The sequence below is a fragment of the Podarcis cretensis genome (genome assembly GCF_951804945.1).
Source record: "Podarcis cretensis genome assembly, chromosome: 14".
In the NCBI taxonomy this organism is placed as follows: Eukaryota; Metazoa; Chordata; class Lepidosauria; order Squamata; family Lacertidae; genus Podarcis; species Podarcis cretensis.
The window spans coordinates 7,820,486-7,835,196 of NC_137183.1; the positions used below are offsets into that span (position 1 = coordinate 7,820,486).

Consider the following 14,711-nt stretch of genomic DNA (forward strand, 5'->3'; position numbering starts at 1 on the left):
CTAGATTTCACTGTGTATAAGGCAGTCCTTGGAGCAACTCCACAATTGCCTACCCTTGTCTCCCATAGGTTCAGGTCGGGGGTCACAAGCAAAAGACTTCAGCCAGGAGATAGAAGCAAAACAGTGGCCAGTAGGCCTGATCTTTATTGTTGCAGCAAGATTTCAAACTACTACACACAAGAGGCAGAGAGAAGCCCCAAACAATGGTTAGATCAGTACAGTGGTACCTTGGGTTAAGAACTTAATTCGTTCTGGAGGTCTGTTCTTAACTTGAAAGTGTTCTTAACCTGAAGCACCACTTTAGCTAATGGGGCCTCCCACTGCCACTGCGCGATTTCTGTTCTCATCCTGAAGCAAAGTTCTTAACCTGAGGTACTATTTCTGGGTTAGCGGAGTCTGTAACCTGAAGCGTCTGTAACCCGAGGTACCACTGTATTTTATAGTTTCCCAAAGTTTCCCATTTCCGGAAGCATCATCAAGACATCATAGATATGTCACAGAAAAAGTTGTTGTCTCAGGTAGAACCTGAGATCCAGGCATGGCCCTGTCACTCAAATATACTCCCATCAGAGTACAAAGGATGTTTGTCAAATATCCCCCTTTGTCTTGTCTGGGCTTCATCCCACTATGGGCTGGCTAGGCATTGTGACTGAGATGGTTATCTGCCTGACACTCTTGGGGCAGGATATCACCCCTGGACTTGACTGTACATTTCAGGGCTTGTGGTGGGCTCACTCACCCCTCCCCTTACACCTCACTTCCCTGAGTCCTAAATGCCATTGGAACATTGACACCAGGATGCGATTTCTTATGATTTCCTAAAGTTTCCCCATTGAGCCAGTACATTGATAAATTTATCAGTGAACTGCTATATCTATATTTGGTACTGTGCAGCTGAGTCTCTTTGTCTTTACCTCCTAGTGTGGAGAGGCAAGGCTGGTGGGGGAGGGAGGTATCTCACCCCTCTTCCAATTTCCCGGTAACAACTGTCAGAGACCGGTGGGGGTGCAGGGGGGGCCGGCCGCACCGGGCGCAACATCTGGGGGTTAGGGTTAGGGGGCGCAAATCCACGGGTTAGGGGGCGCAAATTACTTGCCTTGCCCCGGGTGCTGACAACCCACGCTACGCCACTGTCAGAGACCCGAGCAACACAGGGACCATATTTTTTAAAGGGGTGGAATCCGGGGCTATGCTTGGAAAGGGGGCCCGTCGATGGGGAGGGGGACGTGGTGGAACGCACGGGAAAAGGAACCCCCGCCCCCAAGGCCCTGTTAAGGCTATGGGGTCTCTGGGAGGCCAAGGCTCCGCGCGGGAGCGATCGGGGGCGCTCCGTGGCGATCAGCGCCCCGTCGCCGAGCTTGCGCCCCAAAGGCCCGATGCGTCTCGGGGAGCCGCGCGCCGGGAAAGGAGGGGGAGATCGGGGGCGATGGGCGGGCACAGCGCTTCCGCACCGGCCGGCTAGGCGAGCAGGAGCTCCGACCGGCACTTCCGCGGGCCCGGGACCGGGACCGCCGCCGCTGCTGCTCCGCGTGCGCCCCGCCGCCCCGGGGCGCACCATGGCGCGCTGGCTCCGCGATCGCCTGCTTTTCCGCAGCGCCAAGCCGGCGCCGCCGCAGCCGGATTACGCGGCGGGCCCCGAGCAGCCCGACCTGCTCGCTGCCTACCGGCTGCAGCGGGAGCGGGACTTCGAAGACCCCTACGCGGGCGGCGCCGCCAACTCCGCGCCCGCCGCCGACCCCGACGGCCGCCGCTGCCGATCGCCCCGGAGGCGCCTCATCCGGGTGGAAGCGGCGCAGGCGGCCGAAACAGCCGCGGCCTCCGGGACCGGCGATGCCCAGGGCCAGCGAGAAAAGGTGGGGCCGCCCTCTCCGTCGGGGGGCTGCCGGGGCGGGAGCTGGAGCCGGAGGTGCCCCTGTTTACACGATGCTCTTTCTCCGGAGGGAGGGGAGGCTTTCGTTTCAGCCTGCAGCCTGGCTCTGTTTACTCGGAAGTAAGCCCCCATTGTTCTCCTTGTCCCAGCAAAACGCTACAAGGAGCCTGGGGACGGGCGGGGCAAGACTACTCGGCTTCGATCCCAGACACGTTTCCCCGGAGGTAAGCAGCCGGGAGCCCACTGGGGCTTACCTCCGAGTTCACGTGTATAGGACCGTGCCCTCGCCCTGCATGGACCGGAGGCCACCTCGCCAGCAGTTTCGAAGCGGGTCTCTCCCCCAGTTGTTAGAATCGCAGAATTCTAGAGTTGGAAAGGGCTCCCAGGGTCATTTAGTCCAACCCCTGCAAGGCAGGAATCAAAGTAGTTGTCTTCTGTTTTGCATAGACACGTCCTTGGCTACTCTTTTTGACTCATGGCCCTTTGGGCACCACAGGTTACCAGGATTTGCTTATCCTCCCCCCCCCCCGCCCCCTAGATCACTGGTAGCCGATGCAGTGCCCCCCAGATGTTGCTGGACTCCAACTCCCATCAGTCCCAGCCAGCATGGCCAATGGTCAGGGAGGATGGGAGTCCAGCAAGACCTGGAGGCCACAGCTCCAGCATTAGAAAGTTACTTCTTGTTTGGCTCCTTTTTTTGGGGGGGGGTGTTATTGAGTTGTTGTTGTTGTTTATTTTGATTATACAGTCATACCTCACGTTACAGGCCCTTCGGGTTGTGCGATTTCTGGTTGCGCACCGCGCCAAACGCGGAAGTACCGGAATGGTTACTTCCAGGTTTTGGCGCTTGTGCATGTGCAGAAACACTAAATCGTGCTTTGCACATGCACAGAAGCACCGAATCACAACCCACGCGTGCGCAGATGTGCGGGTTGCAGGTTGCAAACACTGCGGGTTGCAAACGTGCCTCTCGCATGGATCATGTTCGCAACCCGAGCGTCCAGTGTATACCGGTATATTGTGGTTTTTATGTTGATCTTTTCTGTGAACCACCCTGAGACCTTGGGGTATAGGGCGGTATATAAATTCAATAAAGAATAAGAATAAAAACTCAGAAAGCCAAGCTGAATCAGGCCAGTGGCCCAATCTAGTCCTCCATCCTGTTCTTCAGTGGCCAACCAGATCCTTCTGGGAAATCAACAAGTAGATTCTGAGTGCTGTGCAACAGCGCTCTCCTGTGCGGAACCAAACCGCGAAAATGTTCTGGAAGGCCTGTAAATGCCACCTTGGTAGACAAGATAGCACTGGGACTGATTCTTAGTTGCTGCATGAATGAGTTCACATATGTTTAAGCCTTTGCTTTTGCGATGTACTCTTTGGCTTGCTTTGGTGCGCTGCTGATCGGTGGGCTTGGGATGATTAGCTCGTTGGGAGAGGGGAGGCTTCTCACACTGCCCGCCTGTCAGCTTCTCCCTTATCGGGGAGATGGGTGAGAGTCGGGGGTGCCAACTTTAATAAAATATTGGGGGGTGGGGGCGGTAAGCCTCGACCCACATAATTGACCACAAGGCATGGCGCATGCATGTCATTTGAATGGCAATGCCCACAAACTTTTTGGGGGTAGTTGGCCCCCTCAGAAATTTATTGGGGGGAGGGGGTTGAAGGTACCTTGGCCCCTAGGAGTTGGCTCCTACAGTGAGAGTTGGGAAGGGGCCTGCAAGCCAAGGGTGAGTTAACTGGGCTGTAGAGGCCGGCTTACATAGCTTGGTTTTGTATAAATGCTTTCCCAGGTATGGACAAGTCATGTCGACTGCTTGCTGTTTTGGTGTCCATATATATGTGTGTGTGTGTGTATATATATATATATATATATATATATATGTAACATTTTCTGTTTTACAGTTTAAAATAAACATTTGACATCCTTAAGATATCAATGACTTCCCTTCTTCTCTTTCCATGGTTCATTTTACATATTATAAATCCCTGCATATTTTACAAAAGCTATACCAATCGGTTTTCCATTATTGCATCTGTCAAAACTTATTTACGCTGTTGAATTTATCTTAATGCTGCCAGCGTTTTCAGCTGTACACAATTATTTCCCATATATTCAGTATATGTTTTCAGATCTTCTTAAAACATATGTTCTTCTTGTTCTCTTATATGTTAAGTCTGCAAGTTGTGCATATTCTGTCAACTTAAGTTGCCATTCTTCTTGGGTTGGGACCTCGCTCGTTTTCCATTTTGTGGCTAACAAAACACGGGCCGCAGTTGTTGCAAACATAAAGAACCTTTTCTGACAGGGGAGGCAGAACATTTCCATCATGACTATCCTCCATGAGGTGAAGGAGACTAGCTGCCCTGGCTTTCAGGTTCCACATGATTATGGATTTAAAGCACAAAGCGAAAAAGCAAACATGTTACAAACAATAGGTAAAATACAATGAAACCCAGTACCAAAGTAGATGGAGCCATGGCCTGACTCTGTGTAAACAGCACCATACTTTTCTAACTAATTGGGTCGTCTTCTCCCTTTCAGATGATGATTGTGGAGGACTATGCAGATCCGTTTGATACTAGACAAGAAACTAGTTGTCAAACCGGGGAGCAGGAAAGGGTGAAAAGCGAAGGCTATATGGAACCGTATGAAGCTCAGAAGTTGCTGGCGGGTAAAGTACTGTTTGGATGCTAAGTCTTCTGTGTTTCTTGACCTCCCAGATCTGGAGTGAGACTTATCTTTGCAGTGTCGGATGGAAAACTTTGAAATAGGGAACATAATGATGCTCTCTGATGCAGCTTTCTCTAATCTGGTATCTTCTGGGTATTTTGAACTCCGGTTCCCATCAGTCCCAGCCAGTATGGCCAATTGTCTGAGACTATGGGAGCTGTAGTCCAACACATCTGGAGAGAACTGGGTTGGGGAAGGTCTGAGCTAGTGCAAAGACATCTATTGAGTGATCTTTATTTCATTATCTTCTATTTTCCTACACTCAGTACTTGTTTGTTTCAACTTCATCCTTCAGTTTATTGTGTTTCCAGGTTGGCTTCTGTACATTCACTAAACTAGTAGAAAGTATTTAATAGAAAAAAATTGCAGTAGTGGCATGCTCATTGTTCTAGCTGTGAGTTCAGAGTTTTGTGATATTTTCTGTTTTGTAGATTTCTGATGTTTGATGTTTTTGAAATTTTGTTAAGTTTCCTTGAAGGCCACATTTATTTATTTATTCGTTCACTTACTACATTTAAATTTCATCTTTCTTCCAGTGAGCAGGAGGCAGAATAGACAGTTCCGCCCTTGCCTTTTATTCTCACAGCAACCCTGTGAGGAAGGTTAGGCTGAGATGTTGATTGATTTGGTTCAATTTGTTGTATTTTTATGCCACTTTTCATTCAAATGAATCCCAAAGCGGCTTACAAAAAATGTGGGGGTGGGATGAGATGATCCTAAGGGTCCCTTCCAACTTTATGAAAGGACAAAAACATAATAAAACATAATAAAGGGTAAAGGGGCCCCTGTCCATTAGGTCCAGTTGTGGCCGACTCTGGGGTTGCGGCGCTCATCTCGCTTTATTGGCCGAGGGAGCCAGTGTACAGCTTCCGGGTCATGTGGCCAGCATGACGAAGCCGCTTCTGGCGAACCAGAGCAGCGCACGGAAACGCCGTTTACCTTCCCACCAGAGTGGTACCTATTTATCTACTTGCACTTTGAGGTGCTTTGGAACTGCTAGGCGGGCAGGAGCAGGGAGCGAGCAACAGGAGCTCACCCCGTTGCAGAGATTCAAACCGCCAACCTTCTGATCGGCAAGTCCTAGGCTCTGTGGTTTAACCCACAGCGCCACCCGTGTCCCAATAAAACATAATGGAGCATCACAAATACAGTGATATAAAATAAGTAACAAATCATCAAGAAAACAATTACAATCTATAAAATACTATCAACAATGCAGCTACTAAAAATAAGCTAAATATTGCAATTACAACAAAATTCATGTGATTAACAAATCAATATGGCATTTATAATCTATAAAACCATATTATCAACAGTAACAAAACAGCAACTTACAAAAAAATAAAAAGCTGAGCGCTGTTAAATTCATGCACACACTCTCCATGCCCCCATGACTGATAATCTTTCACTCCAGTGAAAGATTGGGCGGCTGCCAAAAGTTGCCATAGGGAGCTTCATGGCTGAGTGAATGTGGATTCCTCAAGTCCTGTTCTGATGCAACACCAGAAATGTGGCATTGCATTTAAAATAAAAACAAACATGGAAAGAGGCAGTCCTGTTCTGGAAGAAATTCTCTTCCTTCTCTTCCTCCTCCTAACCATGTCACTTAACAGTTGCCCCAAATATGAAAGTTTAATTATGGTCACTGCTGTCTCTGCCTGTCACTGCATACGTAAAGCAACCTGCAGCAGTCCAGACTGACAGTATTTTGCAGGAAGGGCTCAAATGCATACTTGAACTGTAGGTTTGGGAAATTCAAGTGGATTGAAGTGCTCTGCTACCTTAGTGGAACAAATCCACTTTTAAAAAAGGCAACAACTTTGGCTGATCTCCTTAAAAAAGCTCAAAAACTTTGGGCAATCTCTTAATAAAAGTTCTGCCCCAGCTGCCGGCGGGGGTTGCTACGAATTGTCAGTGGGAAGGATACAGGTGGAATTCCAGATGTGGTATAACTGCCCCATAAACAAATCAGAAGGAATGCTCAATAAAGACTTGAATGGCCTCCAAATACCACGTATGCTTTGTGCAGTCAATGAATATTCAGTATTCAACAGGTCACTGGAGGAGCCATTAATTCAAGTGTGCTATAAGGAACTGGGTAGTTTCTAACTGGACATGTGAAATCCCAGAGGTGCAAATCTGGAATCCAAGGAGGGATAATAACAATAACAGCAACAGCAACAGCAACAGCAGCAGCAGCAGCTGCAGCAGAAGCAGCAACAACAACAACAACAACTTATTATTTATACCCTGCCTATCTGGCTGGGTTTCCCCAGCCACTGTGGGTGGCTTCCAGCAAAGTATTAAAATACAGTGGTCTGTTAAACATTAAAAGCTTCCCTAAAGAGGGCTGCCTTCAGATGCCTGCTAAAAGTCTGGTAGTTGTTGTTCTCTTTGACATCTGATGGGAGGGCGTTCCACAGGGCGGGTGCCACTACCAAGAAGGCCCTCTGCCTGGTTCCCTGTAACATGGCTTCTCGCAGTGGGGGAACCACCAGAAGGCCCTCGGCACTGGACCTCAGTGTCAGGGCTGAACGATGGGGATGGAGACACTCCTTCAGGTATGCTGGAACGAGGCTGTTTAGGGCTTTAAAGGTCAGCACCAACACTTTGAATTGTGCTTGGAATTGTGCTTGGATATTAAAATGGCCTTGCATTTTAAGCAGCAGCCATAAGAAGTGAAAAAGAATGGCATGCAAACAAGTGCATGGAAACCCATGCAGACACAGGAGTGGGCTGGGGCACTCTATGCCTTCTCTGTGCCCTGCAAAAAGATATCGCAAACTGCTGCAGGAGGGAGGGAGCTCTCTATCCCTCTTCTGCCAGCTCCCTGCAGGCAGGTAAAATTCTTTTGCAGGCTAGTAACTATTTGCAAGCCTGCTTTAAAGTGAAATCTTTCCTTCTTTGCTACCAGAGATCCAGAAAACCGGCTCCAATGATGCCCTAGCTGCTCAAAAACCTCTGCACTTATATGACATTCCCTATGAAGCACCTGAGAACTGCATGGACCCCGACCTCCAGCAACCACCTGGCGTTCAGTGCCGATACTCGTGGCTGCCGGAAGACGATGAGCGGCCACCGGAGGAATATGATCAGCCCTGGGAGTGGAAAAAGGAGCGTATCTCCAGGGTATTTGCAGGCAAGTAGCCAAAGGGAGCATTGGCACAGGGACTTTTTTTGGTTTGGGGGATAGGTGGGATTAGGCATGCATAAGACAAAAGACAGGGAGCCAGGATGGAATTTCAATTCAGCTCTCATTTAAAGCCGAACCTACCAAATTTACACTTCCTGAAACAATGGGCAAACTGAGACACAGCTGTTTTTCAAACTGATTCGAGGTTGTAATGCAGTTCTGCAGCCACGTAACATGTACAAAAATGCAGATAGCAGGGCAAAGCAGGCATATGAATGCACGTGTTACTGAAAATGACACTCCAAATACATTATATTAGGGAATCTTGCTATGGGAAAATGCGTATATTAGGCAAAATTGCACACGAAAGTATGTGTATTAGGAGAAATCCAGACTAAAATTCTGATGAATTTTTACAAGGACTTCCCAAAAGATCACAAATTTATATGGAAATGTAGCAAACTGAACATAAGATTGGAAACCTGACAAACACTGAGAAACTGAATATGACAGATTCGCCCGTCCCTAACAGAATCTGCTTTATTTATGTTTTCGTGGTGGGATGGAGAGCCAAGCTAAAATTTAAACCAGCCTTCCGCAGTTTGGTGCGCATCAGATGCTTTGGACTACAGCTTCCATTATCCCTGATGGTTGGCCATTCCATCACTTTGCCTGGGTGGCTGGATGTCCAAATGTCTTTTTTATGTTGCTGTGAGGACTGACAGGTTGAGCTGAGCACCTATTTGGGAGGGGGCTTTAAGCCCTTTCCCATTCAGAAATTTATGCTGGCTGTTAGTCAGCAAGGCTGACACCCTATAACCAGGGCATTGTTCTGCTCCCTGGAAATATCTAGCCAGCCTCCCTCCAGAATTCTTTCTTTTCTCTCCTAATGATTCATCCAGTTGAAATCGAAGGAATTCAGGAGCTGCCATGGCCCCCGCCCGTTGGGCAGCTAGACAGCTCTGCGAACCACATGGATGCTGAGGGACCACCCACTCTTCAGAGCATCAGCGCCAGATGCCTGCCGGCCGATGCTCCGCCAAGCCTCCAGGATATCAGCGCCAGCCTCCAGGACCCTGAAGCTTTGGCCAGACCCCTGGATGTCAGTAGTGGGTATCCACAAACCACACAAGCTTTGGGATGGGAATAGGGATGCTCCAGCCATTGAGATAATATAGGCAGAGGGTCTGGGCATTTGCGTGGCAGCAATTTCTGCACAGACATGCAAGACAACACAGGGTCCCAAAAATCTCTTTTTTTATCTTGTATTTAAAGATAAAGTTCCTGGTCCTCATGGTGAATCTGAAAATGGGCAGCTCCTACTTCAAAGGCTAAGGGCTACACAGCATAGTTAGGTGACTGACACTTTTTACTGGACTCCTTTTTAGGCTTTTAAGGGAAGTACAGTGGTACCTCAGGTTACATACGCTTCAGGTTACATACGCTTCAGTTTACACACTCCGCTAACCCAGAAATAGTGCTTCAGGTTAAGAACTTTGCTTCAGGCTAAGAACAGAAATCGGGCTCTGGCGGCGCGGCAGCAGCAGGAGGCCCCATTAGCTAAAGTGGTGCTTCAGGTTAAGAACACTTTCAAGTTAAGAATGGACCTCCAGAATGAATTAAGTACTTAACCCGAGGTACAACTGTAGTCGCAGGGGGCATCGGTTTGCAGGGAAGAATGCAAGGGGCCACTGAACCCTTTTCTGGCCAGCAATTTGTCCACTCAAAATTGCCTCCTCCTGAGTTGGTTGACTCACTCCATGGTAGAAAGCATATGTGGTCCCCACATCCTTTCCCTGTTGAGAATCAAAGCTGCTGGAGAGATATGTGGTTTTAGAGTGGCTGGCTGTGAAAGATTTAAAGAGGCCTCATTTCCCTATCCCTCTAGCTCCCTGAAGTTGCCTTAAAACACACCAAACCCGGAGGGGGGGGGGAATCATGGAACTAGACAAAACATGTTTTGGCCCTGAGATACTAAAAAAGGTGGGGATGGGGCCTCCAGTGATCAGGGGGTATATTTCCTGCTTGCAGCGAATCTCCCAGACTACATAACAGGCCTTGTGGTGCAACCTTGTGCACGCTTACTCAGAAGTGAGCCCCATGGTGCTCAGTGGGGTTTTGTTGTTGTTTAGTCATTTAGTCGTGTCCCACTCTTCGTGACCCCCCCCCCCCATGGACCAGGGAATGCCAGGCACTCCTGTCTTCCACTGCATCCCACAGTTTGGTCAAACTTATGTTGGTAGCTTCGGGAACACTGTCCAACCATCTCGTCCTCTGTCATCCCCTTCTACTTGTGCCCTCAACCTTTCCCAGCATCAGGACAGTATTTTGTTAGCTCAATTCCTTTGCATGTTTACTGGATAGCCCTGCCGTGTGATCTCCTGTCACTTTCCCCCCACCTCTACCTTCTTCCTTTTTTGTCTCATGCCCTAATGTTGCACTATAAATTTCGGGCTCCCACATTTCTTGCGCTCTTCCCCAATCCGTTATCCTGCTTTCTGAGTTGCTCTTGTTCTGCACTTTGGGACTCGCCACCACATGTTCCTCATTTCATGCACACTCGTGTCTTTCTGCCCCAAGGCAAGGGAGCTGTGAAGAACCAGCCTTGCCCAGAGAAGAGGAGTAGCGCATGCTGGCTGAGCATGGAGCATGGGTTAGCTTTCGGTGAACGCGTGAATCCTACTTTGCCGCTGGAGAGCCAAGCGTAAGTAGCTTGAGCATAGGAGAGGAGGCTGGGACAGGGACACTTGCATGTCTGATCACACACCAGGGCACCGACAACACCACATACTTGACCCCATCCACCTTCCTCTGCTGAGCTTTGCGTGGTAGGCATACAACACTTTCAGCAAAATTCTGCTCTGGCCATTTCTGTTGACACCAAGCCAATGTCCCGCCCCAAAACTCATTCTGGTGAGAGCCAGTGTGGTGTAGTGGTTAAGAGCAGTAGCCTCGTAATCTGGTGAACCGGGTTCGCGTCTCCGCTCCTCCGCATGCAGCTGCTGGGTGACCTTGGGCTAGTCACACTTCTCTGAAGTCTCTCAGCCCCACTCACCTCACAGAGTGTTTGTTGTGGAGGAGAAAGGGAAAGGAGAATGTTAGCTGCTTTGAGACTCCTTAGGGTAGTGATAAAGTGGGATATCAAATCCAAACTCTTCTTCTTCTCTTAGCCAATAAGCAGGGACTGATGATCACAATCTGGACAAGAATGGCAGTAGTGAAACGAGCTCAAAAAATGAGACCCATGGCTCTTTGAAGGACTAAGATTCATTGTGGCATCCATTTTTGTGTGGATAAAGCCCATTTCATCAGATGCTGTGGGGCTGATAAGAGCAGGGCCCCAAATAACAGTTAGGAGTGTAAAGTGAGTTCCTGGGTGTTCCTGTGCTGTGCTTTGAAGTCTCAACAACCAGAGCTTCAAAGTGCAGCATCGCTTGACATCATAGTGACATCAGGGGATTGGCAAGTGGGCGGGGGCCTCCTACCTGTCACATTTGGCTCAGCATGGGTGGAGAGCTAAGGCCAGTAAAGGTTCCCCACACCCATACAGTAGAAGAACAATAGCCATACACAGCAGCAGTAACGGGTGATTTTCACACCTGTCTTAGCTTTGCTATGCTAATTTAACATCCACAGCCGGGGGAGAGAACCTTTGTTCCAACTGAGTCCTAAGCCCACTCCATCAATTTTAGTTGTGCATCGGAGATCATGAGTTTCATTCTGGAGCCTCCCTTTGAATCTTTCTGAAGTGACAAAGGTGGTACCTAATCCAGGCTGAAAACTTTCAGGTGTCTTCTATTTATATGGCTCCTTGTGGATAAATGCATGCCTTGGTATGTAGGTGCATGTGGACCACAAACAATTATTATTTAGTTTATTTTTAAATTAGATTAGCATCTCACTTCTCCAGCCGAAGGTTCCTGAAGGACCTCTCTATAGGGGTTTGAGTGGATGACTTCCTTTCTCCTCCACAGGTGGTATCATGGGACCTTGAGCCGAGTGGGTGCCGAGGGGCTACTACGACTTTGCAGAGAAGCCAGTTACCTGGTGCGGAACAGCGAGAGCAGCCATGATGCCTTCTCCCTCTCCCTGAAGTGAGTGAGTGAGCATTGAGGATTCTGTATGCATCGTACTGTTCTGAGCTGACTAAAGTAGTTCATGGAGTTTCGCTGGGAAAGCCTGGCAGGGGCTCAGGGAGCATTAGGATGAAGTAAATGGGGTCATGCAACAAAAAGGTTGCAATCTGGAACTTGCTAAAGCTAAGCAGGTTTCGGTCTGGTTGGTAAGTGGATGCGAGACCATCAGGGAATAATAGTAAGTGGAAGGGGAGCGTAATTTGAGTGGTTAATATGCATTAGAATTGTACGTTATACACATTCACCAGCCCTCATGGAGAATCTGCACATAAACCATCCATGAAGAGGGGAATGTGCATATTTTTCGGTCAATATACATATTCTCAAACTGGCATGGGTAAACACATGGGTAGGCAAACTAAGGCCCAGGGGCCAGATCCAGCCCAATCACCTTCTAAATCTGGCCGCGGACGGTCCAGGAATCAGTGTGTTTTTACATGAGTAGAATGTGCCCTTTTATTTAAAATGCATCTCTGGGTTATTTGTGGGGCATAGGAATTCGTTCATTTTTTTCCTATAGTCCAGCCCCCCACAAGGGACAGTGGACCATCCCCTTGCTGAAAACGTTTGCTGACCCCTGGGTAAATGTACATATCGTGGATGAATTTTGTATATTCTTTGGGTATGCATAATCTCCAACAAGCCTTCGGGAATGTGCATATATATCAACCGCCTTTTGTACATTTTCTAGGCAATATGCACATTTTCTGGTCAGGATGCATAGTCTCCAAGAAACTTGCCTCTTTTACAGAAGTACGCAATCTGCACCTCTGGTCTGCTTCCTGCCCACTGCTTAGTATTTCAGGGCCCACGTTATACTCTCCCACTGAGCAGCAGGAAGAAGGGATGGAGCTCCAGATAAAGATCCAGTCCCCTTTCCCCCACCAAGCTACACAAGAGGAATTTGATGGAAATTCCCTATCCCATGCTGCTTTTAAGCTTAGGAGAAAGCTCAATACATGGGGGTCAATCAGCACTGGAATTTCAGGGAGAGGCGAGGATTTAACCAGCTGAGAGAGGGCTACTCAGCAGGGAGAAGAGGGCTGGGAGAGAAAGAGGCCCAGGACCTCTGATCCAACCCACTGCTGACCCACCCTCTCCTGTCATTCCTTCCCCTAGGAGCAGCCAAGGCTTCCTTCACATGAAGCTCTTGCAGACTGAAGACCACAAGTTTGTCCTGGGCCAGCACAGCCCCCCGTTTGACAACGTCCCTGAGATCATCCACCACTACGCCAGCCACAAGCTGCCCATCCAGGGAGCAGAGCACATGTCCCTGCTCTATCCTGTTACCACGCAACCCTCCAGTTGCCTTGAAGCTGAGCAGTGACTTCTTGCAGAGGACGGGTGAGCGTTGGACAAGAGCAGAACATTTTTGGATTGCAGTTGCTTGCATGGATTGGAAGAGGAGGCGTCCAAGATGAGGCTGGAAGGCACAGGCCACCCAAACGGACCTCGGAACTGTTCCATCCTCAGCTCTGCATCTGCAGGAGAAACCAGGCTTTTTGCATGTTGGGACTCCAGGCCCTCCTCGTTGGGTGCCAGTTAACTCTCTTGACATCTTCAGGGCGGGCCCCCCAAAGAAGGAGAAAACCAGTTCTCAGGGAGGAGGACTTGGAATTACAAAGCTGGGTGGCACCTCAAGTGTGAAGGAGTCTAACCCCCTACACCATTATTCCCATCTGACTCCCTTGGGGCCACTTCCAGCAGGCCTATTTGCCACATGTTGCCTGCACATCACAGATTAGGCATTCATATCATTCAACACCACATGAAGCATGGTACTGTTCTATGGAGATAGCTTTCGTGTTTTGACTGAGAGTTGTAAAGGGACGAGAAATCAAGAGACGGCGCGTGCAAAAGGGCCAACCAGCCACCAACCTCCTCTTGGTTTCACAACTTGCTGACTACCCTCTCGCTATTTTGACCTCTATCTGCGGCAGCTTCAAAGCTCGTAGTTTCCTGCAAGCAGACGAAACTATCCACGGGATTTCTGACTGGTTGCTGTTCAATAGGATCTGCCTTTCCCCCGAATGGAGTTGTCTCTCCTGATGTTACTTTATCAGTCAAATCCAGGTCTCTGTTCTCAGTCATGTGAGCAGCCTGCCTTCAGCCAGCTCTTCTGATGACTGGACCTCATCATCTTCCAAAAGGCCCCATCAGCCAGCCTCCAGGCAGAGATTCAGTGAACCGAGAAGACAAAAAGAACGGATGACAAGAAAGATAGAGGAACTAGAGCTCGGTGCAAAGGCGTGCCGAAGATCCCAGGCTGAATTTTGGGCATCTCCAACTGAAATGATCAGATGGGGCAAGGGACAGGAAAGTCCTGTGCTTGAGATCCTGGAGAACCACTACCACTTGTGGTAGACAGTGGCATGGACCAAAAGGAATGGGTAGTCTGACCTGGTACAAGGCAGCTTCTTATGTCCCTATGGTGGGAAGATTTGCATGTGTAATGAATTTACCCAGGATGCATTGTGAAACCCTCATTTGGTACTAGTCAGGTGGTCTTTTGTTTCTAGCTCCTTCAAATAAAAAACAAATGACATGGCATGCCTTGATTGCTGCTGTCCTCTACACCGTCAACAGTAAACAGGGGCACTCAGAGCTTATCCTTGCTCTCTCCCGCTGTCCCAGACTCCTCTAACTATTTTGTGCTTAATTTGGTAGCTGTTGAGAATGCCTGAATGATCTTTCTCATGCTTACAGATGTACCATCTAGTTCTTATTGCTGAAAGCGTAGGGCTTATTATTTAACTTATTCAGTAAATTTCTGGATTTGTGCAAAACTTCCAGAGGGGCATATCATAATGAGAAATCCTGTGAGGTCTTTATTTTCAGTGT

General features: G+C 48.7%; 1 protein-coding gene across 1 annotated transcript; it reads left to right on the top strand.

The window, feature by feature from the left end:
* Window positions 1–1,553: 1,553 nt before the first annotated feature.
* Window positions 1,554–14,420, top strand: LOC307202982 (SH2 domain-containing adapter protein F-like). The gene is made up of 7 exons (XM_079953478.1): window positions 1,554–1,853; window positions 4,413–4,542; window positions 7,516–7,740; window positions 8,637–8,843; window positions 10,315–10,438; window positions 11,709–11,828; window positions 12,990–14,420. The coding sequence occupies exons 1-7, from the start codon at window positions 1,557–1,559 to the stop codon at window positions 13,195–13,197; spliced, it is 1,311 nt and encodes a 436-aa protein (XP_079809604.1). The 5' UTR covers window positions 1,554–1,556; the 3' UTR covers window positions 13,198–14,420.
* The last annotated feature ends 291 nt before the right edge of the window (window positions 14,421–14,711 follow it).

Bases quoted from the DNA above. Each gene is read 5' to 3' on its own strand.
- LOC307202982 (XM_079953478.1), top strand. From the start codon at position 1,557: ATGGCGCGCTGGCTCCGCGATCGCCTGCTTTTCCGCAGCGCCAAGCCG. The intron at 10,439-11,708 runs GTAAGTAGCTTG...TCTCCTCCACAG, and splicing joins TTGCCGCTGGAGAGCCAAGC to GTGGTATCATGGGACCTTGA. The intron at 11,829-12,989 runs GTGAGTGAGTGA...TCCTTCCCCTAG, and splicing joins GCCTTCTCCCTCTCCCTGAA to GAGCAGCCAAGGCTTCCTTC.